The sequence below is a fragment of the Doryrhamphus excisus genome, chromosome 2, assembly GCF_030265055.1.
Source record: "Doryrhamphus excisus isolate RoL2022-K1 chromosome 2, RoL_Dexc_1.0, whole genome shotgun sequence".
In the NCBI taxonomy this organism is placed as follows: domain Eukaryota; kingdom Metazoa; phylum Chordata; class Actinopteri; order Syngnathiformes; family Syngnathidae; genus Doryrhamphus; species Doryrhamphus excisus.
The window spans coordinates 6,554,684-6,577,982 of NC_080467.1; the positions used below are offsets into that span (position 1 = coordinate 6,554,684).

The 23,299-nt window shown below is 46.2% G+C and overlaps 1 protein-coding gene across 1 annotated transcript; it reads left to right on the forward strand.

Moving 5' to 3' along the window:
• The first annotated feature begins 50 nt into the window (after positions 1 to 50).
• Positions 51 to 21,028, forward strand: smad7 (SMAD family member 7). The gene is made up of 4 exons (XM_058051622.1): positions 51 to 1,103; positions 1,438 to 1,491; positions 5,769 to 5,840; positions 20,147 to 21,028. Exons 1-4 carry the CDS (start codon positions 632 to 634, stop codon positions 20,683 to 20,685), a joined length of 1,137 nt encoding a protein of 378 aa, XP_057907605.1. The 5' UTR covers positions 51 to 631; the 3' UTR covers positions 20,686 to 21,028.
• Positions 21,029 to 23,299: the final 2,271 nt, after the last annotated feature.

Below are 23,299 nucleotides of genomic sequence, written 5' to 3' on the forward strand. Positions count from 1 at the left end.
CGGGCTCTACTTGACGTGTTGTTTTGCGCAGCAACACAATCGCATTTCTTGTGAAGCGACAGGGTGTCTAGACGCCCATGTGACCAGGCTCGGAGACTGGGCAAGGGCAGCGCGCACGCGCACGCACACGCACAAAACAATCCGCGTCACGCACACGCAGTTCTCCCCCCGCCTGTAGGGAACACACACGTCTGCTGCTGCTGCTGCCACGCATAAACTCTTCGGTGCGTGGAAGGAACGACTGCAGGCTTTCCACGCTGAAGGATATTTCTCTGCGTGGGCTTCTCTCGGATCTTGGGTGGATTCCTGCGTGGATTAAATGGGCCCACTTCCCCCCTTTACCCGTAGCCGAGCTACGGCTCCGCGGAGCTAAATTCCACACACGCGCTCCGCGATCGAAGCGATGTTTGCAAGGAACCGCTGACCGACCACCGCGGAGCTCGTAGCGGAGGAGAAGGGTTCCTTCCCCGGCGTCGTGCTGCAGCCTCGCTCCGCTCCTCCGCCTCCCTCCTCCTCCACCGCCTCCTTTTCAGGCTGCTCGTCCCCGCCTGGACTCGAACCCGGCAATCTTCATGATTTGCGGACACCATGCTCGTTTTTTAGCCGGGGAACCCTCATCATCTCGTCCCGCATGTTCAGGACCAAACGATCGGGGCTCGTCCGGCGACTCTGGCGGAGCCGCGCGCCCGTGGAGGGCGACGGGGAGGTCGGGGACAGAGGGACGCATGGCTCCGGGGGCTGCTGCATGGGCAAAGCGGCCAAGGTGGCCAAGTCCCACGCAGCCGGGTCGGAGGCCGAATTAAAGGCGCTCACCCACTCCGTGTTGAAGAAGATTAAAGAGAAACAATTAGAGGTGCTTTTGCAGGCGGTGGAGTCCAAGGGGGGAGCGCGGAGCCCCTGCTTGCTCCTACCCGGCAAAGTGGACGCCAAAGTGGGTCAAGTGTCTTACTCCCTCCCCATGCTGCTCTACAAAGTGTTCAGGTGGCCGGACCTCAGGCATTCCTCGGAGCTCAAGAGGCTGTCGTGCTGTGAATCCTACGGGAAAACCAACCCGGAGCTCGTCTGCTGCAACCCGCACCACATGAGCAGGCTCTGTGAACTCGGTAAGACTCGTTTCTTTTCGTTTTTTTGGAAGCTCTTTCACCCACGAACGACTTTTTCTCTCGGAAATGTCGTCAACTGGCAGGACGGCTCACGCAGTCTTTGTAGGTTTTCGGGGACTAAAAGGTGTAAGAGCCCCCCCCGGCTATCTGACTTTTGTCCCAGACGCTGATAGCGGCTCTCCTGGCGCCAGGCGGCCCCTTGTTTATCTGGCGGCCAATGAAAGGCAATAAGCCCGCCAGCCTGGGCCTCAGATCACCCCCCCCCCCGCCCCAAAGAATGACGACCCTTATCACAAAGTTGAGATCTTTCTCTCTTTTCTTCTTCTTTATGCAGAGTCTCCTCCTCCTCCGTATTCCCGCTATCCCATGGATTATCTTAAACCACCAGGTGAGCTCTCCTTCTCTTCTCCTCGTTGCACACGCACACGCACAATTGTTTTGAACTAACATCGGATACTAAAATGCGATTGTACGACAAAAAGTTGGATTTGACGTTAACTGTAAGCGGTAAAAGCGATATAAAACAAATGGTGCCCTGTCTTAACAACGCGACGCTGGCCACTAGTGGCCTGGCATGCACATTACAGTATTAGGTGTTCACTGTGTACATGCTGCCTGTCGTATGCATGCCAGCTCGCTAGTTGGCGGTGTCGTACAACAACACTGCCATGTATCTTAGGCTCCAGGTGAGAAGAAGAGAATACGTTGTGGTGGAACTTAAAATAAAATGACTATTTTTCAGTGAAGAATGTGTTCATATATCATCAGTTTATAATTTGATAAGAAGAACAAGGTTGTAATGTCGCAGACATGAACATACACCTGCATCAATAACACGAGGGTGGCTTCACTGGATAACTAGAATACGGAATTTCATGGGAAAAACTAGTCAGGCACAAGAATAAAGTCGGAATGTTGCCATAAAGATTCATTTTGGGGAGAATGGTTTTGGACCTCGGTAGGAATAAAGTCGGAATATTACCATGGAGGTCCATTTTGGGGAGAATAGTTTTGGACCTTGATAAGAATAAAGTCGGTCTATTACCGTAAAGATCAATTTTTGGGGAGAATAGTTTTGGACCTCAGTAAGTATAAAGTCGGAATGATACCGGAATAACATCTGCAATTTCATGAGGCTGTAATTTGAACCAAAAAATGTAGTGTTATATGTTGATTTTAGGAAAATAAAAGCATCAGTTTTTCCGGAAAAATGTGTGACTTTACGAGAGGCGGCCATCTTTCAAGAAAGTCCTAACTTTGTGAGAAAACTTAGTCAATTTCCTGGAACAAACACACACTTATAAGGAAAAACGGTCGGTAATTGTAATTTTCCAAGCAAAAAGTTTCAATTTCACTGGAATGAAGTTGCAATTGAAGAAGCCTTCATTGGCTGATGTGGCGTTCAAGTTCAACTTCTCTAAGTACCATGTAGCGTTGTGTTGCCGGAGACGTGTATTTAAACGGGTGTTGTGGTCCGCCATTGTTGTTCTGGTTGCTATAACAATGTTTTGTTTGAATGTTTGAACGTATTCGCCATTAAGACCGGCACCTTCTGACATGAACGCGGTGCTACGTGCAGGCTATGTGCGTGTGCACACGCCATACAGGAAACGGCTCCATGGTCTGTTGTGATTTATGGCAGCACGGCGTGGAGGCATTGAGACTGGCTGGCTGTGCACTTCTAGTGTGGCTTCAGGCCAGCTCGCTGTGATAGCAGCCTGCATGGCGACCGACTGTTTGTTTGTCTGTCTTCCACGTAATAACGCCACAGAGTAGAGGGGTCTCTCTTTTGAAGATCGTCTCCTTTCGCCTCGTAACCCGATGGCGTCGTGACGTAACGCTGCTTTTTGCATCTTTGATTTGTTTGTTTGTTGGCTGCCGCCGTCGCCGCCTGCGCCAGACACCGGTTGTCACGTCGGTGCCAGAGAGCCGCAGCGGGTTATGTCATCGTCGCCTGTGAAGTTGCTTGTGACGGGTGTTACATTTCAGGAGCCACCGCGCCACACAAGTGTCACCTTTAATGTTGCGCTTTCCACGTAGGGTTACAAGCTGGGATCAACAAACTGCCGTCAACGTCTTTGGCGATTGGGGAGGGGGGGGGGTCGCGTGCTATTAGGGCACTTTCTGCTAGCCTCCACACGGATCCAGGAGTGCAATACCTAAGGGGCTGTGCCAGATGACGCACACATCATCGCTTTCATCATCTCTTCGTGCTCGAGCCGCAGTCATCCAAGCTTATTTTCGTGCTCTTTACAACTTTAACCACAGCAAATGATCAAAAATGTTGGCCACGCTGTACTTTAAGGAGGGTGAAGTTATTTACAATAAAAGTACTAGAAAAAAGTCCTAATTTGACAGGAAAAATACTGCAGTTTGTTGAGGAAAGAAATGTCACAATTTCACCGGGAAAGTCATGACAAGAATAAAGTAGCCATTTACTGTTTCCACTTTCCCTGTGAAATTGTGACATTTTTTCCCTCAACAAACTGCAGTAGTTTTCCTGTCAAATTAGGACTTTATTCTAGTACTTTTATTGTAAAATGACTACTTTATTATTTTCAAAAATGACCCTCCTAAAAGTACATTTTTGATCATTTGCTGTGGTTAAAGTTGTAAAGAGCAGGAAAATAAGCTTGGATGACTGCGGCTCGAGCCGGAAGAGATGATGGAGACAAGAATAAAGTAGCCATTTACTGTTTCCATCATCTCTTCCTGCTCGAGCCGCAGTCATCCAAGCTTATTTTCCTGCTTTTGACAACTTTGGCCAATGTGAGTGCTTTAGAAAAAAAACACAAGCTAATTTTAGAAGAATGAATTTGTAATTTAAGAGAACAAAGTATACATTTTACATGAAGTAGCGTTTAATATACAACTGCATTAAGAGTAGTATGACAAGAACATCATAGCAATGAAATTAATGAAGACATGTTGTATTTCTATACATATGAAATGTTAACATGAGTTAATAATATGAGAGCAAAGTCATACAAATGTGAGTTATAATTTATTGGAATGGAATAAAGTTGGAATTTTACTGGAGATAAGTCGGACAATGAAGAAATGTGATTTGACGAGAAAAGTTCAAAATGTAATCATTCAACATAAAAAAAAATTCATCATTTTCGGACCAAAGTAATCGTAGTAATTTACTGTTTCCATCATCTCTTCGAGGTCGAGCCGCATTGCCGTTTTTTCAAGGTCGTTTTCACACTCTTCGCATGGAAATACTGGAAAAAAAAAGTTGCTTGGTGTAACTGAGCTACACAGCAATGGGATGAGTGGCGGTGTGTGTGTGTGTGTTTGGGGTAGTGTGGGGGGGGGGGGGCAGGGGCTCATTCAGTCCCGTCTGTCAGTGCTCGGGGTTCAAACAATGACCCCACGCCAGACGACCAGCTGGCCCGGGCCCGACAGCGAAAAAAAGGAGAAAGTGGAAACAATAGGAAGTCATTGCAGCTGCAGCTGTGGCCGCATAGACCACCGGCCCCGCCCCCTTCTCATTCTCCCTGCGTCCTATTGGCTAGAAGAAAGTGAGGCTAAAAAACGGCAGCATCCCTGCAATTGAAGCTAATTAAGGAAGTAAATAGGAAGCTGGGTTCAGGAAGTGGTTATGTAAGTCTTTCAGAAGAGATTCTTGATTGACGTGGGAGCGACAGGAAATGGTTACCTCGCTTGCTAGCCTCGACATCATCTGTCACACTTTTCCGCCAACTGCATTTTAATGGGACACCGACGTCCCCCCAAAAGCGTCTAGTCATGTTTCCTATAAGGCACACTGCTCATGCTAGCATCATTTCGGGTCGGCGTTTGTTTATCTGTTGGCGTTAGATGAAGAAGGTCATCACCAGGAAGTGGCCACTGATTTATGGAGCAGGAAGTAAGGTCGCCAGTGTCACGGCCCCCCCTCTCCGATGTAAATCGCCACCTTGTTTCAGCTTTGGCGGTGGGATATAATCCATGCAGTGTGTAACCCCCCCCCCCTCTCGCCCCCGCCGCCTCCTTTTTTTCAACCCTGTGGTCAGCTGTGAACTGTTGCCCGGGCGACCCAGGCAAGGCTTTGGCAGCCAATGAAAGCGCGGCAGGTTAGCCTGGACGGCTGTATGCCCACGCCGCTTGTTAGCACAACCGCAGGCAGCGGCGGGTTGGCGTGGCGAGGCTTTCTTTAATACCTCGTTTTAGTCCTGAAGCAGGAAATACGGCCTTCCGTCATGTCTTTGCACTCCGGCCGCAATCTTACCTTTGTCATTTTCCAAACATTGTATTCCGATTTCGAGTTTTTCGGTCGTGTCAACGTATAGCACAGTTTTTATATTCGGTCCTAAAGTAGGTTCACACATCATCTGTCAATCATTTTTCGCGCTCAAGCCGCATTCAAGTAATGAGTGTTTGATCCGCGTACGTACAGCATGTATCTTGGAAGCTAGGAGTAAGAAAAGGCAGTGCTAACCATTCTCCCGAAGCAGTGGATTATGGGAGATTATCGCGGCTGTAGAAAGCCTCTCGTCTATGAGTGCTCAGGCAGTTGAGAGCTCGGTCGTCAGCGTCTTCATTAGGCATTGATTTCAGCTCGGTGATTGACGGCGCCGCAGCTGCTGCTGCTGCCGCTGCCTTCGCGTCTCCGAACACGTAGACATGGCCGTAAATTCTAATCCTCCGTTTTTTCTACAGATTCTCCGGACTCGGGACCTTCATCCAGTGAGACCGGGGAAACCACTTACTCGGCCCCCGTGGGGCTTTCAGGTAAAGACTCTCACTCTGCGCTCACACCCTCCACGTACTGCTCTTCTTCTTGTCTTGTTTTAGAAGGCAAACATGTCGAGTGCTTTATGTGAGGCGGGGGCTGGGAAAGGGGGGCGGGGGGCTGACTTTGTAGATGCTGCATGCGCAGACCCGCATTGAGCTAGCTAGCTACCTAGCGAGACACAGGCGCCTTTCTTTCTTCCATCTCCCCATGCGGGACGTGTTTTGGGGCTTCCTCAGCTTTCCGCCCTTAATCCAGCCCCCCCCCGTTTGGCAGCCCTCCTGAGCCGGCGCCGTGTCCGCGGACTGCGGAATGAGAGAGAGAGAGAGAGGCAAAGCGTTATGCTTCGGGTTCAGATGGTTCCCATTACTGTTTTTTTTAAAAGCCTGTTTTATGTCAGTTGCTGTTCACTGCCCATATTTCCACCACCCTGACCCCCGGGCCCCCCTCCTTTGTTTGCCACAGCACAAGAACCCAAAACCTGCCTTGTACTTTCCATAAAGGTCTGAACAGTACCTGCAGAGGCATGGAGAAGGTGGATGAAATAAGCTCTGATTCTTCCTACTCCTTTTCCGACAAGTTGAATTCTCCAACTAGCACTAACTGGGGAACTAGGAGGGGCGGCCGACCTTGTTGGTGCCCCATGTTCCTGCACTCTTTCCTTGCTTTAGTTCTGTGATGGGTCTCCTCAGCTCAGCAAATATGGCGCTCATAATTTCCCTGGCAAGTCTGGACCCCCACTAACACCCCCCCACCCCACCCCACACCCTCCCTCTGGGCCCTGACAAAAGAAACATGGCTCTCCCAGAAGGCCTGCCGCTGACCTTCTAGTTCCCTCAGTCACGCCCCCTCATTTTATGTTCTCTTCCAGAAAAGCATAGTGGAGTGGGTGGGGGGGGGGAGTTTTTGGGAAGTCCTTGTTGACTGTGTCCGTGCTTTCTTAATCTGAATGTAATGACATTGTATTTGTTGGCTGTGGACGGGAAGGAAGGAGTTAAGCGAGCTGCGACAGTGACAAGGAAGGCAAACTAGGCTGCCTGCCAGGCTAGTGGCTCGCTCGCTCGCTCTTGCTCTCTCTCTCTCTCTCTGGCTCACGTCATCAGCTTGGAACCGAGCGCAGAACAGGGAGAGATGGTGGGTGTTTGGCGGCGGCGGGCGAGGGGGTTGGGGGGGCTAGAGGCCTGGAGCTTGTGGGGGTGTTGATGGAGTGGGTTTTCAGTTGACCCCCCAAACCGATGAGAGAGATCACAATGAATTGAGAATGGAGACCTAGTACGTGGAAACTGGACTACCTCCACCAAGGAGCGCTACTCCAAAGATTTGAACAGAATTCCTCAAAACCTCTTAGATGAGTTGGGAATTTGTCAATGGAAAAGTCATAGAAGCGGAACGCCAACCTTAGCCTACAACTTTGATTTCCAGTAGAAGATAGAAGGTGGCGAGTTCCAAATGAGTGCTGTGTTAGGGTTAGGTTTAGGGTTAGGGTGAACCCTAACCATATTTCAACTCGGCAAAACGCCTTTTCGGTTGGTAGAATTACGGTAAAGCTACCAATTCCCTCTGAAGTTTCTATCGGGCTGTGGATCCACCATTCAAAACCGCAGTAAGATTAGTCCACTTTTGTCTCAACATTTTCCGTCGTTTATCAGTAAATAATTCCTGGTCCTTTAGACCAGGGGTGGGAAAATGTTTTTTGCCGGCCCAATCAAGTTAACTAAATTGTCCGGGGGGCCAGAACATATATTTAACACACACACTATTTTATGCTTATAATTTTCCTTGAATTATTTGCCTAATTGTATGTGTAAAAGTGTTATACTATCAGCGGTACGTCTGTTTTTTCAGGAGTACTTTAAACATCAGACCACATCAAATTATGGAATTTAATTTTTTACATTTTTTTGTCTCGTACTTCGTTATGTGACAAAAAAAACCAAACAAAACCTTAAACCATATTAGGAAAGCAGGAAGTGAACAAATGTAATGTTTTACTGATTGTAAAAGTACCAGATGGAGGGGTAGGATTTAATAAGCTTTGCTTCTTCCTACTACTTTTGGACATGTGGAACTGTGAACTGATTAGTCTGAAGACTTTTTTTTTAATAATAATAAAAAAAAACCAAGCATGAATAGTCTTGAACCAGTCATGATGTGCTATATATATCACTATATTGACACTTACTATGGTACCCATTATGTCATTGGATGCTCATATCACCTCGTACTTCGGTACGTGACAAAAATAAAATTAAAACAAAAAAAAACTTAAATTATATTTGGAAAGCAGGAAGTGAACAAATGTAACAGTTACTGATTGTAAAAGTACCAAATGGAGGGGTAGGATTTAGTAAGCTTTGCTTCTTCCTACTCCTTTTGGACATGTGGAACTGTGAACTGATTATGTGATGCATTCAATTGTAATCTGATGCATGTTCAAATGAAGTAAAACCATTACCATTAATTTTACAGTTTTTTTTAATTTAAATAAGACAACTGGCGGGCCGGATTCAAACACTTAGTGGGCCGCATATGGCCCCCGGGCCGTAGTTTGCCCACCCCTGCCTTAGACATTGGTGTCTGCCTATGAAGAGCTACAATTTAGCCCGGTTTAAGACGGTCCAGGCCTTGGCGGAGGTCTGTGTTCAACCGAGTGGCGTTCTAGTCGATGTGCAAGCAGCCCAGCTAGCGCCCACGTTGACTTCTGTTTAGAATTGATGAGGGCTTTTGAAAATTCTGGCGTCCGGCCCAAATATCTCTGCGAGCCTGGCATGACACAGGCGTGGGCGGACGTGTGTAGGTGTGCTGGAGCAAATCAAGTTGTCTAAAATTGGCAGATTCGGTATTGGAGTCTTGAATTGAAAGACAGAAGCACGTTGGTGACCGCATGTCGGTTGGTGGCATGCCTGCCCCGGTGCCGTCGGGGGACTGACCCGGACTGCCTGCCGCGTAAGAGGATCCAGTCTACTGCGGTGTCATACCACACACACACACACACACACACAGATAGAATGACCCGGTGCGAGCCCTGGCACACGGCCCACTGTCACACATGCGCTTCCTCCCTGCCGCCGTTTAAATTTAGGCTCGGTTTTATTCCAGTCGCCTCTCTCGACAGCCTGTCTGCGGCCCGTCACGACGTCAATTAGTCATCCGCTCAATCCGCTGGAGGTCCAACCTTCATCAGTGGATTAAATTTAGTCCAGGGCTCCTCGGCTCATTAAATCAAACCAGCTGTCATGGCAACAACGGCCCCATTTTTGGGGGTATTTATATTCATTAATGACGGGAAGTGAAGTGTCACCCTTATAACCCAGTATCTTTTTTTTTTCTTTCTTTTTTTTTTTCTACCTCCCGGAAACTTACTTCCAGCCTGACTCCTGAACAGAGCGCCCTCAGTGTTCCAACTCTCTCTCGGCATTCCCGCCTTGTTTGGGTTAGCGGCGAGAGGAAAGGGTATGGGCAGGATATGACCTCATGTCTTTGAGGGAAAGGGGGAGAGGGAGGCCTCTTCTAAAAACACACAGGAGAAGCAGAAAGAGGACATGGATACGCTATCTAACATCTTGCTAACGGCTACACTGTGGCCGGGGGGGGGGGGGGGTCTCGAAAGTCATGCAAACATGATAGTTCCAATTGCTGTCATTCATGATGTCGCACAAGACGTTTGCGTATATTTTCAATTTTGACTTGACTTTTTGACTGTTCCTTATTTGACAGCAAATCCGTTGACTCATGAGACCCGATGCTGGTTGCAACCGGGTAGTCCAGGTTTCGGAAGACCAGGATTGCATACACTGTAACTTGAACTAAAACATCAACTCAATTGGCGGGGTCATGAGGAAGTGTCCAATATTAGCCACGTTTACATGAGTTTTTCGAATGGAATCTTTCCGAAAGCAATGGTATACATGGAAAGGAATATTCCAATCGTGCGCCACTATAATCAACCAGAATGGTCAATGGGGCATGCGCAGTAAAGCGTAAACACCAACATCACGTGATTCCGACTTCTTCCAGTTTTTCTTTCACTTGTTGGAATAACTCCGTATTGCCAGTTTTTCCTTCGTCCAGTCTTGAAATTTAGTTTGAATCAAAAACAAACTTTCCGCAGCAGTCCAGTGCCGATTGCTCGCCTCCATTTTTTTTTAAATCGAAGAAAATCTCGAGTTGCGTGTTACATCATATCTCAGCATTCGCTGAAAGAACGCACCCGGGAACAGGAAAAGATAAAGTTTAATCTTACTAATATTTTATAATTAAGCTCGGCACATGTTTTATATAGATATATATTTTCTTTTTTAATAAAACTGGACTTGTGAATGGCGTATAGAAGGGTTTAGATTCTGTTCCACAGATGGCGCTAATGCACATGAAAGCTGCTTGCCCACCGCCAATAAACAACAGAAGAAGAAAAACACTACAAAGAAGAACGCAGTCTGACAACTTTCCGATTGAGGGGGTACAAGATACCTCAATCGGATTGTGGAAAGGAATATTCCACCCATGCGAATCCGATTATATATTCATTCGGATTGGCACTTTTCTTTCGGAATGAGGTGTATACAAAGGTTACATTCTTTCCGTTTGAGCAAATAACCCGAATGGAATTGGAATATTTGGGTCCATGTAAACGTGGCTATTCTCTAGACCGCATTGCTGAGTCAGCAGCGCCTGTGTTGTTTTCTTCTTACACCATAAGTTACGGTCCAGTGTTCGCCCATCCGACAAACTAGTCAAATCCACAACAGGAAACTAGACAAGAATTTCCAAAATAAGTGACATGAACTAACCAGTAAATTAGCTTAATTAGCTAGTTGAACCAACAGCGCCTCTGCTGGTTGCAGCCAGGTACTACACAATGAAAAAGTACCCACAGCGTCCTCGCTAGTTGAAATGAAGCTTCTTGTGGTTGGCTTCTTTTTACACTTGTGTAACAGTTATGGAAGGTTTTATGATGGTGATGATATTCCATTTTTCCTTAAAGGAGGCCCCAAGTGGAAGCAAGATGGCGTCTTTTGGGTGGAGGCTTGCGCTTTTGCTACAGCGTCCTCTGTAATTTGCGAGAGAGAGAGAGAGAGAGAGTGAGAGATATCCCGGGCACCGCTCCGAGTCAGGCCCCGGGATCTCTCATTACCCCCCCGCCCCCACTTCCTCTCTTTGCGAGGCAGCCAAAGCCGCCCCTTGGCCAAGGCGACTTCATTATGGTTTTTGGCCGTCCTCTTGTTTTCTCCACCCTGTGTCATTATGCTGCACAAATTGAAAAAACAGCCACCAATGGCGGGAGGAGGACGGAATGTGGGCCGCCGGTTCCTTTTCTGAATGTTCTCACATTTTTTGACTCGTCTTATGAGAGCAGCGTTACCTTTTTAGCAGGAAAGGGGAGGATAACCCCCCCACTCCCCCCCTCCTCATTGGAAGCTATGCAAAGCTGGAGGGGAGCCCAGAACAAGATGAACATTGTTACTGTGGAAGCTGACATGAGGAAGGCATGACGGGATGAAGACGGAAATGGAAATACGTGCAGACGCATTCCTGCTGTGGATGTGTCTGAGTGCTCCGTTCCTGGTGCGTCTTCGCCCTGCAGCCTGTTCATTCATGTGTCCTGGACGGGGGAGGGGGGAGGGGGGGAAGGGGGGGTGCTTCTTATGTCTATCACACACACACACCAAAGCAGGGCGATTCAACTAAACTTCTACGTAACTGGAGCACTCATGCAAAATGCTAGTCAAAGATCCTCTATATGACAGGAATGCTCTGCTGTGTTTAAGCAACTACTGCAAAATACTAGTCCTAGAGCCCTTCCATGCCTGTTTTGTAGCACCAACTGCAAAAGGCCAGTCAAAGATGCTCTATATACTCGGTGTTTTACTGTTTTTAAGCACCTACTGCAAAACGCCAGTCAAAGATCCTGTTTATACTCGGTGCTTTGTTGTTTTTAAGTGCCTACTGCAAAACGCCAGTCAAAGATCCTCTATATACTCTATGTTTTACAGTTTTTAAGCACCTACTGCAAATCGCCAGTCAAAGATCCTGTATATACTCGGTGCTTTATTGTTTTTAAGCACCTACTGCAAAACTCCAGTCAAAGATCCTTTATATACTTGGTGCTTTACTGTTTTTAAGCAGCCAGTCAAAGATCCTCTATATACTCGGTGCTTTATTGTTTTTAAGCACCTACTGCAAAACTCCAGTCAAAGATCCTTTATATACTTGGTGCTTTACTGTTTTTAAGCAGCCAGTCAAAGATCCTCTATCTATGCGGTGCGTTACTGTTTTGAAGCACCTACTGCAAAACGGCAGTCAAAGATCCTCTATATACTCTGTGCTTTACTGTTTTTAATCACCTACTGCAAAACGCCAGTCAAAGATCCTCTATATACTCGGTGCTTTGTTTTCAAGCACCTACTGCAAAACGCCAGTCAAAGATCCTCTATATACTCTGTGTTTTACTGTTTTTAAGCACCTACTGTAAAACACCAGTCAAAGATCCTGTATATACTCGGTGCTTTATTGTTTTTAAGCGCCTACTGCAAAACGCCAGTCAAAGATCCTCTATATGCTCGGTGCTTTACTGTTTTTAAGCAGCCAGTCAAAGATCCTCTATATACTCGATGCTTTACTGTTTTGAAGCACCTACTGCAAAACACCAGTCAAAGATGCTCTATATACTCGGTGCTTTACTGTTTTTAAGCGCCTACTGCAAAACGCCAGTCAAAGATCCTTTACATACTTGGTGCTTTACTGTTTTGAAGCAGCTACTGCAAAGCGCCATATATACGGAGTCCTTTATTGTTGTCATTTAAAGGCCATATTTGTCGGGCAGGCGGCCAAGTAAATAAGCACTATAACATATTACGTAACACACATAGCCATACAAAAGGCAAAACACCATTTTTATAAAATCACGACAGAAGACGAGACTGGCTTTGCTGGTTGTCTGCTTGTTTTTTGGGTTTCCCACGGTGCCTGAATGCCACAAAGGAGTGGGCGTGTCTCGGTGCACATGTGAGTCAGCGGCGGCAGGCAAGATGTAATCTTAGAATGACATCATCAGTGCTCGCCGCCTGGCACCCTGCACGCGGCGGCGAGGTGGTGTTTATTTGTCCTGTCGCCCTGGGAAATCTGTGCGTGCGTGGTCAGCGTGATGATGGCGATGACGAGGTGTTGCAATAATAACTCAGCGCGGGGAAGAGAAGAAAAGGTTCTTCGGGGTTCTTCTGCTCGCTCTCCTGATGTCGAGATTGTGTTATCGCTCTTGGAAAATTCCTGTTCCTTATCCCTCGTTCCTTCCCTCTCCGCCCGGCTGCCCGGATGCTTCTTTGGACGAAACGTCTGCAAGCCTGTCTGATTTTGGGCGCCCTTCCCCCGTTGTTGCCTTCCTGCCATGGGGGCTTATTTGGCTTTCCCTCGCTTCCTTTTTGAAACTAAAGCATACTGATGTCGTCTTATGAGGCCTTTTTGGGAATTTTGCCCATCATTCCCAATCCTTATGTGACACATGAACACACATTTCTTTCCCCATGTGCATAACAACACAAGAAAACTAGTTAATTTGAGCTAGCTAACAATGCTGTCATTGGGATACACGACTACAAAGCCCTGTAAAACAACTCTACCAGGGTTTGATATCCATGTTGTGATCATGTATTTGCACATCCACTGTAGGGCTGGGACAACGCGTCAAAAATATGTCCACGCCAGAACCTCACGTCGGTGCGTCGTCATTCAGAATTAAAAAAATGGCGGCAGTCACCACGGCATCAAATCGTGGGAGAAGAAAAGATCTCGCAGTAGTAATGTCAAAAGTATGAGAGTACTTAAAGGTAACGATCGGGCGGTCTGTGACCTGTGCAGAATGGAGATTGCATACTACTACACTACCGCGATGCACCAGCACCAGGGAGATCTTTGTGTGGAGGAGCAGACTTTTCCTTGTTTGCAATGATTAACCCCGTCATTCGTCTAAACCACCACGTAACGTTCGCACACAGAGCACGAGCCCACTCCAACACACCTCAGCAGACGCACACACGGCGTGAGAGTAGTGGTGGAAAGCACCCAGCTGCTATTTATTTCTTTATTTAATCTTTGTATTTTGATTCAGATTTGAAATATTAGTGAATTAAATTTGTTGTTATAGGATTGCATTGTGCACTTTATTGTTGTATTGTTCAATTCATTTTGTCAACTTGTTAATAAAAATATATTGGTTTTATTCATGGAGATAAATTAGCTTTAATTGCTATATAGGTCAAATTATGGGGCGATAATCGATAGTCTGAAATTAAAAAAAAGATTTTTAAATTAATTGTTAGATTAATTGATGTATCGAATAACTATTTTCTAGATTAATCGATGACAAAAATAATCTTAACCCAGCCCTAGTACACTGATGCTAATGTCATAGTTGCAGTATCTTAGAAATGATCGTCAAAATTCCCCAAAAAGTGCGCTTCCCCTTTAAGGACATGAAAAAGTAACATTTATGAAACAAAATGCATAATAATATGTTTGAAGAGTCTCTTAAGTGCTAGCTACTTGAATGTAGCCCTGTTTATGACCAATGACCAATTATAAAGTCATGTGAAAATCTGATTGTGAATGCAAGCACAAGTGAAAGAGAACAGGCAGACGACAAATCTGCCTAGCAACAGGAAAATCAGTCCTGCTGACGTTGTTTTCAATTCTATTTCCTTTTGTGAAGTTTTTCATGAATACTCCTTTTGTGCACCACAAGCTAAAACAAATAAGGCCTGAAATGTGGCATTTTCTCCTATTTTAGGAATTTTTTATTAGGCTGGGAGGCACAAGTTCCGCCTAGCAACAAGAACCCGCGATCAAGAAAGCTAATCCCGCTGATTGTGTTCACTACACATCTATTTTTGTGAAGTTTTATGAATGAGCGTCACTTTTTGGTGCCCAGGTGGGAACCAATCAGGAGGCACAGCGGTGTTCACTTGACAAATATCCTTTGTTTATTATTGGTGCAGTTAATTATACACTGTGGCTAACACAGCTAGCGCAAACTGATGGATGGATAGATGGATGGATACTGTGGATACTTTAAATCTGTAAAAAGCTACAGTTGTAAATGTACAAAAAATATTGGGGTGTCAAAAACAGAACCCTGGGGTGCGCCACTTGAAGGGAAGCATGAATGCTTTTCGGTGACAAGCGAGACGTCTGCCGTGGAACAAAAGGAATGTCTCCACAGCACGACCCTTGACCTTTTGGAATAGACTTTCACCGCCCTCCTGGCTACGGAGAGGGTGTTGACTTAGAAAACAAGGCGTCGCCAAGAGTCCTTCCTCCACAACCCCCCCCCCCCCCCTTCCAAGTTGTTTCCTTTGCGTCTTTCCCATTCCATTGCTCAGCTGCTGTGTGTGTGTGTGTGGGCGGTGACTACACACATACGCATAGATGCAAAGATTGTGTGGATCGATTGGCGACAGCAGTCCTCAATAGTTCCAAATGTCCACAGTTAAAGGGTGTTGCCTCAGGACGGTGCCGAGCCGGCCAAAGGTGTGCGTGTGCTTGTGCGTGCATGTGTGTATGTGTGTATGTGTGGAGTCGCACAAAGGATAATGATTAACCTGTCCAGGCTGCGCCGGGACCCAGCCCCCATCCCTCCGTTGTAGACGTCCAATTGTCTCTGCTGGCTCAGCGTCCTCGCTTTAAAAATTAAATCTCCAGCTTATCATGTTGCATTTATTCACAGAATGTCTTTGTCATGGAACATATGGTAATTATCCAATTATCTGTTAAATTAGCCGATAAAAAACATGTTTGGGCCGCTAAAATGGCTAACCTGCACGCTCCCACCAGCTGCCTTTTTATGTATTTAATGCAAAAGGCGTCTAAACAAGGCCTGATGAATGACGCACGCACAATCTGCCACCTAAAGCCACACACTACCCGTCTTTTTTCCACTCTATGCTAGCTATGCTAGCTTTGATGATTGACACTGGGTGGGATAAAAACAACACCGTACATGCAGAGAATGTGTGTAGTATTGTTTTTTAACAGCACATACTGTGTTAAGTGACTATCTTGGGCCTAGCAACCTGTGCTAGCAGCTAGCTCCTAGCTAAAACACGCCTGTTTGTCTCAGCTAGCTTAGCATCCACTTTTCAGAAATGCTCAAATCTACTGTGTTAAGTGTCTATCTTGGGCCTAGCAACCTGTGCTAGTGCCTCTTATTGCTACCCTACCGGTAGCAGCTAGCTCCTAGCTAAAACATGCCTGTTTATCTCAGCTAGCTAAGCATCCACTCTTTAGAAATAGTCACTTAACACAGTAGATTTGAGTATCTTGGTCCTAGCAACCTGTGCTAGCGCCTCTTGTTGCTACGCTACCGGTAGCAGCTAGCACCTGGCTAAAACACGCCTGTTTATCTCAGCTAGCTAAGCATCCACTCTTTGGAAATGCTCAAATCTACTGTGTTAAGTGACGATCTGGGGCCTAGCAACCTGGGCTAACGCCTGTTGTTGCTACGCTACAGGTAGTAGCTAGCTCCGAGCTAAAACACACCTGTTTGTCTCAGCTAACTTAGCATCCACTCTTTAGAAATAGTCACTTAACACAGTAGATTTGAGTATATTGGGCCTAGTAATCTGTGCTAGCACCTAGCTAAAACGCATCTTTTTGTCTCAGCTAGCTTAGCATCCACTCTTTAGAAATGCTCAAATCTACTGTGTTAAGTGACTATCTTGGACCTAGCAACCTGTGCTAGCGCCTCATGCTGCTACGCTACAGGTAGCAGCTAGCTCCTAGCTAAAACACGCCTGTTTGTCTCAGCTAGCTTAGCATCCACTCTTTAGAAATGCTCAAATCTACTGTGTTAAGTGACGATCTTGGGCCTAGCAACCTGCGCTAGCGCTTCTTGTTGCTACGCTACCGGTAGTAGCTAGCGCCTAGCTAAAACACACCTGTTTGTCTCAGCTAGCTTAGCATCCACTCTTTAGAAATGCTCAAATCTACTTTGGCTATCCCTTGTGAAACATTTTGAGCTCATTAATTCAGGCTGTAGCCTCGAGGGCTGCAGACGACTGACAGGCGCAAGAGAGGTTGCCAGATGGCCTCGAGACTTCAGACTGCCCGGCTAGCCAGATTATCCTCGGTGGACAAGGAGGGGGACTGAGACGTTTAGGCTCAGGCGGAGCAGGTGGACTAATGACGTCCAGACGGAAGACGCTCAGGCAGACAACACCTATGGCTGCCGCAAATAGCGTCAGACTGTAAGACGAGGACGAGGATGTCTTCCAAAATTGACTTGCAACAAGACACGTCCCCTCTTCCTAACCACCCCACCCCCACACCAACAACCCCCCCACCACCACAGTGTGTGTTGAGCATGAGGTGCAAGCCTGTCTGCTGTCAGGACAAGCTGTGAACACACTCCTGATAGGGCTGCATGCCACAGACGGAGGAGTGCCTGTATCGTTTTCCTGTGGGGTACCTGCGGGCGGGCGGACCCCCCCTTTGGCCAAGTTTCAATCCTGGTTCAGTCAGAAAATATTTTTTTCTGGCTAACATTTGGGGCAAATTAACAGTTCATATTCTGTTTGTGGCTTTTTATGTGTGAAAATGGGGGCCGGGGGGCGGGGGCATGCCCGGTGTGTTGTCCTGAATAGCAGGGCTGCGCTGACAGGCTCAGACAGGCAGCCTAGCTCTAATGACCTCTGACGCCAGGCCCTGTCTCTCCTAGCAATAACAAACACACACTCCAGTTTGGGAGGTGGACCCCCCCAGGTGAGTGCCCCCCACCGCCCGGGGCCCTCCAAGCCATCACTGGCGACTTGTTCCGTCTCTTATCTAGAAGATATATACTTTTTCTTCCCGCTAGTCTAAAAAGGTAGAGAGCCGGCTACTTAGCGCCCCCGCACCTCTACTTGCCCCCCCCCCCCCCTCACTCTGTGCCCCACGAGGATGGATTTACGATAAACTCCCCAGGGCCCGGCTCTCTGACAAACTTCAAAGAACACAGCTCTGCTTGTTTTATGGGAGGCTTTTCAGTCGCCACTACCCCCTCCCCTAAAACTCCACCCCCCCTCTTTCCGCCCCCCAGCCCCAGCTTCTAATGAAGCCTAATGACAGGCCACGGTGGGGCCGCTCGGACCGCCACAAGATCCTGCTGCATTAGCAGCCGCAGTTTGTCTGCGGCGGGACCCTCCAAATTACCGCTTACGTACGCAGCTACTGCTACATGAAACGAGGAAAGCGGGGGCAGGGTGAGGGGGGGGCCCTGTTAGTCTGCCTTAGCGGAGGAAGTCGATCCGCATACAAGATGCCGCAATTAGCCGAGAGGATGCAAAAGTTCCAACTATGTGCCGCCTCCCACCTCTCTAGGAGCGGACGGCGGGAGTCGCTGCGGAATAGAGATATGAGGAGGCGCGGGATCGGGAAGGGAGGGGGGGGGGGTGTATTGGAAATTGGAACTCGGCCAATGCTACGCTTCAATTTTACGCTCAGGAAACTTTAGCCTCGTTGAGGCCTTGCTTGTTTGAGACCACCACCACGTGTGCTCCCCGCCAAGACTCTACGAGGGGCTGTTTATAGCAACGTTACTCAACTCCTCCCCTTTTGCAAGGAATGATTTCCTGTAGCACGCGGCGAGATGATTGAGATGACGTCTGCGCATTGTTGGCTGCGCCGCTAACGAAAACACGAGCGAGCCAGACAGAAGATGAGCGCTTTAATGCCTCGGCAAAATGTGGTGCGTAGCTAGCTCCTAGCTAAAACACCTGTTTGTCTCAGCTAGCTTAGCAGCCATTCTTTAGAAATGCTCAAATATACTGTGTTAAGTGACAATGTTGGGCCTAGCAACCTGTGCTAGCGCCTCTTGTTGCTACGCTACCGGTAGCAGCTAGCTCCTAGCTACAACACGCTTGTTTGTCTCAGCTAACTTAGCATCCACTTTTTAGAATTAGTCACTTAACACAGTAGATTTGAGTATCTTGGGCCTAGCAACCTGTGCTAGCGCCTCTTGTTGCTACGCTACCGGTAGCAGCTAGCTCCTAGCTAAAACACATCTTTTTGTCTCAGCTAGCTTAGCATCCACTCTTTAGAAATGCTCAAATCTACTGTGTTAAGTGACGATCTTGGGCCTAGCAACCTGTGCTAGCGCCTCTTGTTGCTATGCTACTGGTAGCAGCTAGCTCCTAGCTAAGACATGCCTGTTTGTCTCAGCTAGCTTAGCATCCACTCTTTAGAAATGCTCAAATCTACTGTGTTAAGTGACTATCTTGGGCCTTCCATTGTTGGCCGCGCCGCTAACGAAAACACGAGCGAGCCAGACAGAAGATGAGCACTTTAATGCCTCGGCAAAATGTGGTGCGTGTGGACGCTTGCCTGCCCGGCGATCTCCCAAGAATTCCCCCAGAAAAGAGAGAAGGAGTAATAAATGTAAGATCAGGTGTCATTGTTTTAAAAAGACTTGTTGACGTCTTCATTTGGTTGCGATGACGGCGTAGGAATGCCGTCGGTGACCCCAAGGCCCCAGACGGGGGCTTATAGACGGCTTGGAGCTGGCTTCAATTTTCACACAGGAGTTTATTTTTGAGCCGGAAACCAACACGTGTTACCTCTTTGCCGACGGAGTTGAGGAAAAAACAAATGTCCCGTGTTCATTTTCGAATTAAAAAATGCGGGTTGAGTCACAACAAAAATGACCAGAGCCATCTGCTGCCTTTAAGGACATCACATAACAATTAGGTTTTGCTGTTTTTAGGCATTTACTCCACAAATACTAGTCAAAATTCCTATGATTTTTTTAGCAATGTTCATCAAAGATCCTGAATGTGACGGGAGCGCTCTTCTGTACCTCAAGAACGGTGATCTGTCCCAGGTTTTTGAAGTGGACCCGCATTGTGTTTGGCCCTCAATATGCTATGTGCCATGTTTGGTGACACTATTTTTCATTCATTTTCTACCGCTTATCCTCACGAGGGACGCTGGGGGTGCTGGAGCCTATCCCAGCTGTCTTCGGGCGAGAGGCGGGGTACACCCTGGACTGGTCACCAGCCAATCACAGGGCACATATAGACAAACAACCATTCACACTCACATTCATACCTATGGACAATTTGGAATTAGCCAATTAACCTAGCATGTTTTTGGAATGTGGGAGGAAACCGGAGTACCCGGAGAAAACCCACGCATGCACGGGGAGAACATGCAAACTCCACACAGATATAACCGAGGGTAGAATTTAAACCTGGTCTCCTAGCTGTGAGGTCTGCGCGCTCGATCACCGTGCAGCCGACACTATTTTTGGTAACCATCCCTCTCCTGTTCCCTGTCACAGATTCCCTGGCCATACAAGAGTCCGGAGAGCGGGCCCACTGGTGCGTGGTGGCCTACTGGGAGGAGAAGACCCGCGTGGGGCGCCTCTACTCGGTCCAGGAGTCGTCCTTGGACATCTTCTACGATCTACCTCAGGGGAACGGCTTTTGCCTGGGCCAACTCTGCTCGGACAACAAATCTCAGCTGGTGCAGATGGTCCGCACCAAGATCGGCTACGGCATCCAGTTGACGCGCGAGGCCGACGGCGTGTGGGTGTACAACCGCAGCTGCTACCCCATCTTCATCAAGTCGGCCACACTGGACAACCCGGACTCGCGCACGCTGCTGGTGCACAAGGTGTTCCCCGGGTTCTCCATCAAGGCGTTCGACTACGACAAGGCCAGCAGCCTGCAGAGACCCAACGACCACGAGTTCACGCAGCAGCCGCGCACGGGATTCACGGTTCAGATCAGCTTCGTGAAGGGCTGGGGACAGTGCTACACGCGGCAGTTCATCAGCAGCTGCCCCTGCTGGTTGGAGGTCATCTTCAACACGCGGTAGTGGCGGCCGAGTCCCCCCCCACCGACCCCCCCTCCTTTTTTGTTCCAGACGTTCAAACAGAAAGTTATTGCAAAAAGTTCCCACAAGAGACTTTCTTTAACAAGAATTCATAAAAAAATAAGAGGCAAGAAATGTATTTTATGTTATATATATATATATATATATATATAAATATATTATTAATTGTAAATATGAAGACGTTTTATATGCATCATTATTTATGTATTGTGCAATGTGTTGATGAGAAAAAGAAAATAAGATGCACTTTGCTTAATATAAATGCAAAACAAAGAAATGCCAAAATAATAAAAAAAAACACAAATATTTCATGCTGTTGTTGGTTTCTTGAAGACCCTGTCAAAAATATATTATGATTTTTCAACAATGATGGTTTTATCCTATGTGTTACATTTTTTTACATATTTTTTTTATCAAATATTTAGTTGCTATTATATATATATATATTTATGTACACTATATATACTGTGTTTATTTCAGATTTTCTATTTTGCTCGCTTATTTATTAACTTAGTTTTAACAACTCAATTCAACTCTTGTTTTACCCAAATTGCTTTATTCAGCCTTCAAAGTGGCTGGCCTGCAAATATTTTTAATTTTGTTTTATTTGTTTAATATTTATTAAATTTTTTAATATTTTTTTCTAATTTTTTTTATTTAATTTTATATCATAAATAATTAAAATAATAATACATTTAATATATTTTGATCTTAATTGTCTTGTTTTTGAAAAAAAATATTTCAAAAGCTAATTCCTGAATGTTCTGAACTCCTGTCTCCACACCAGAGAAGCGGTGGCCATCTCTACGGATGTCATGACCTCCTTTAGGCAGCATATAAATTGATACTGCATCAACAGCGCCTCTGCTGGTTGTAACCAAGTACTACACTCCCATTTGTCTTGAAATCAAAGGCTCCCTTTCTCGTTGGCTGGGAGTTATTTCGGGAGCCTTGTCATTAACCGGCGGATGACATCACAGCTAGGGAAGCGGTGGCGGGCAGTGACGCATTTCAGGAAACGACAAAGTCAACACAAGCACCCCCCCCCCCTGAAATGATCGAAGAATTCAGTGCCACGCCCGGAGGAAATGAGCAGGAATGAAGGGGATAATGCAAGACGACGACCCACTCAAGACACACCATAATTGTGCTTGTGTGCTTGTGTGTGTGTGTGTGTGTGTGTGTGTGTGTGTGCAGGCCGGTCTGGGCCACGTCCTGTGGCTTGGTCAGGGGTGTCTGTGAAGCGGATTACTCGAGTAAGCCTGCTTTACCCACATCTACTGTCTCCAAGACCTACATTCACAAGACCTACTTTACATGACACGGCGCTAGCTCCTTTCTATTCTATGGACAATTTCTATAAATGATGCATGTCATATCTGCAGCCGATGTCTACATTGCTCTTCAAAGCCCAGCGTAGTTCAACATCCTCTACATGACAAGACATTTAGCTTTTTTTAAGTAGCTACTGTCAAGTCAAAGATCTTCTATAATGTGAGTGCTTTGCTGTTTTTAGGAATCTACTACCAAATTGCCAGTCAAAGACTGACAAAGGAGTGCTGTGCTGCTTTTAAGGACCTGCTGAAAAAGTTTGTATACAACAAAAATGCTTTGCTTTGCTGTTTTTATGGAATCTGCTGCAAAAATGCAAGTCAAAGATCCTCTGTGTTATTTTTAGGAATCTTCTACAACAACGTGTGTGTGTGTGTGTGCAATAGTGGTGTATCCATGACTTCCCTGAGACCGGATGACCCCGCCCCCGCCAATAATGCCACAGCATCTCCACACGCATGAACACCAAGCTGGTAAAAGCAAGCAGCAAAGCACCACTATGTATACCACAGGGCATCCTGCTGTGGCTTCTCATGGTGATGCTCTTTATCTACGATGACAACACAACGGGAGCTTCAAAAAGCATACATTGTAAAATTATTTTAATAATAATAAAAATAATAAATAATAAAAATAATTAAAATAATTAAAATAATAAAAACTAATGAAAATAATAAAAATAAAAATAAATAAAAAAATAAAAATAAATAAAAAAATAAAAAATAATAAAAAAAATAAAAATAAATAAAAATAAATAATAATAATATTTTAATTATTATTAAGACAGACAGAATACTTTATTAATCCCTTTGGGATTCCTTCAAGGAAATTGGCAAATATTCAATGTTTAAAATGTTGATCTTTACATGATGCAACTACGGTTTCATCACTTCAGTCTGACCAATAAATTATAAACATTATAAATATATAAAGAAATATGCACACGCTTAGATGAAATGATATTAACTGAAATGATAGAATAGTAATAGTAAAATAAACTGTAATATTTCATATTAGATAGAATTACAAATGTCATTTCAATCAATTCAAACAGACGAGACGTTCAAGGATCACTGCTGACGTAAACATCTCCTTGATTGGTTTGAAATAAACTCATATACGTAGGTGTCCGGGCCTTTGCCTGCTGGGCCTGATATAGGTGCCCCACCCCTATTTGCTGTATTTATACATCAAACACTCATATAGGTGTCCGGGCCTTTGCCTGCTGGGCCTGATATACGTAGGTGCTCCCCCCCCTGTTTGC

Excerpts from the sequence above, each read along its gene's own strand:
- smad7 (XM_058051622.1), top strand. The coding sequence starts at position 632 with ATGTTCAGGACCAAACGATCGGGGCTCGTCCGGCGACTCTGGCGGAGC. Across the intron at positions 1,104-1,437 it reads GAGCAGGCTCTGTGAACTCG|AGTCTCCTCCTCCTCCGTAT; the intron begins GTAAGACTCGTT and ends TTCTTTATGCAG. Across the intron at positions 1,492-5,768 it reads GGATTATCTTAAACCACCAG|ATTCTCCGGACTCGGGACCT; the intron begins GTGAGCTCTCCT and ends TTTTTTCTACAG.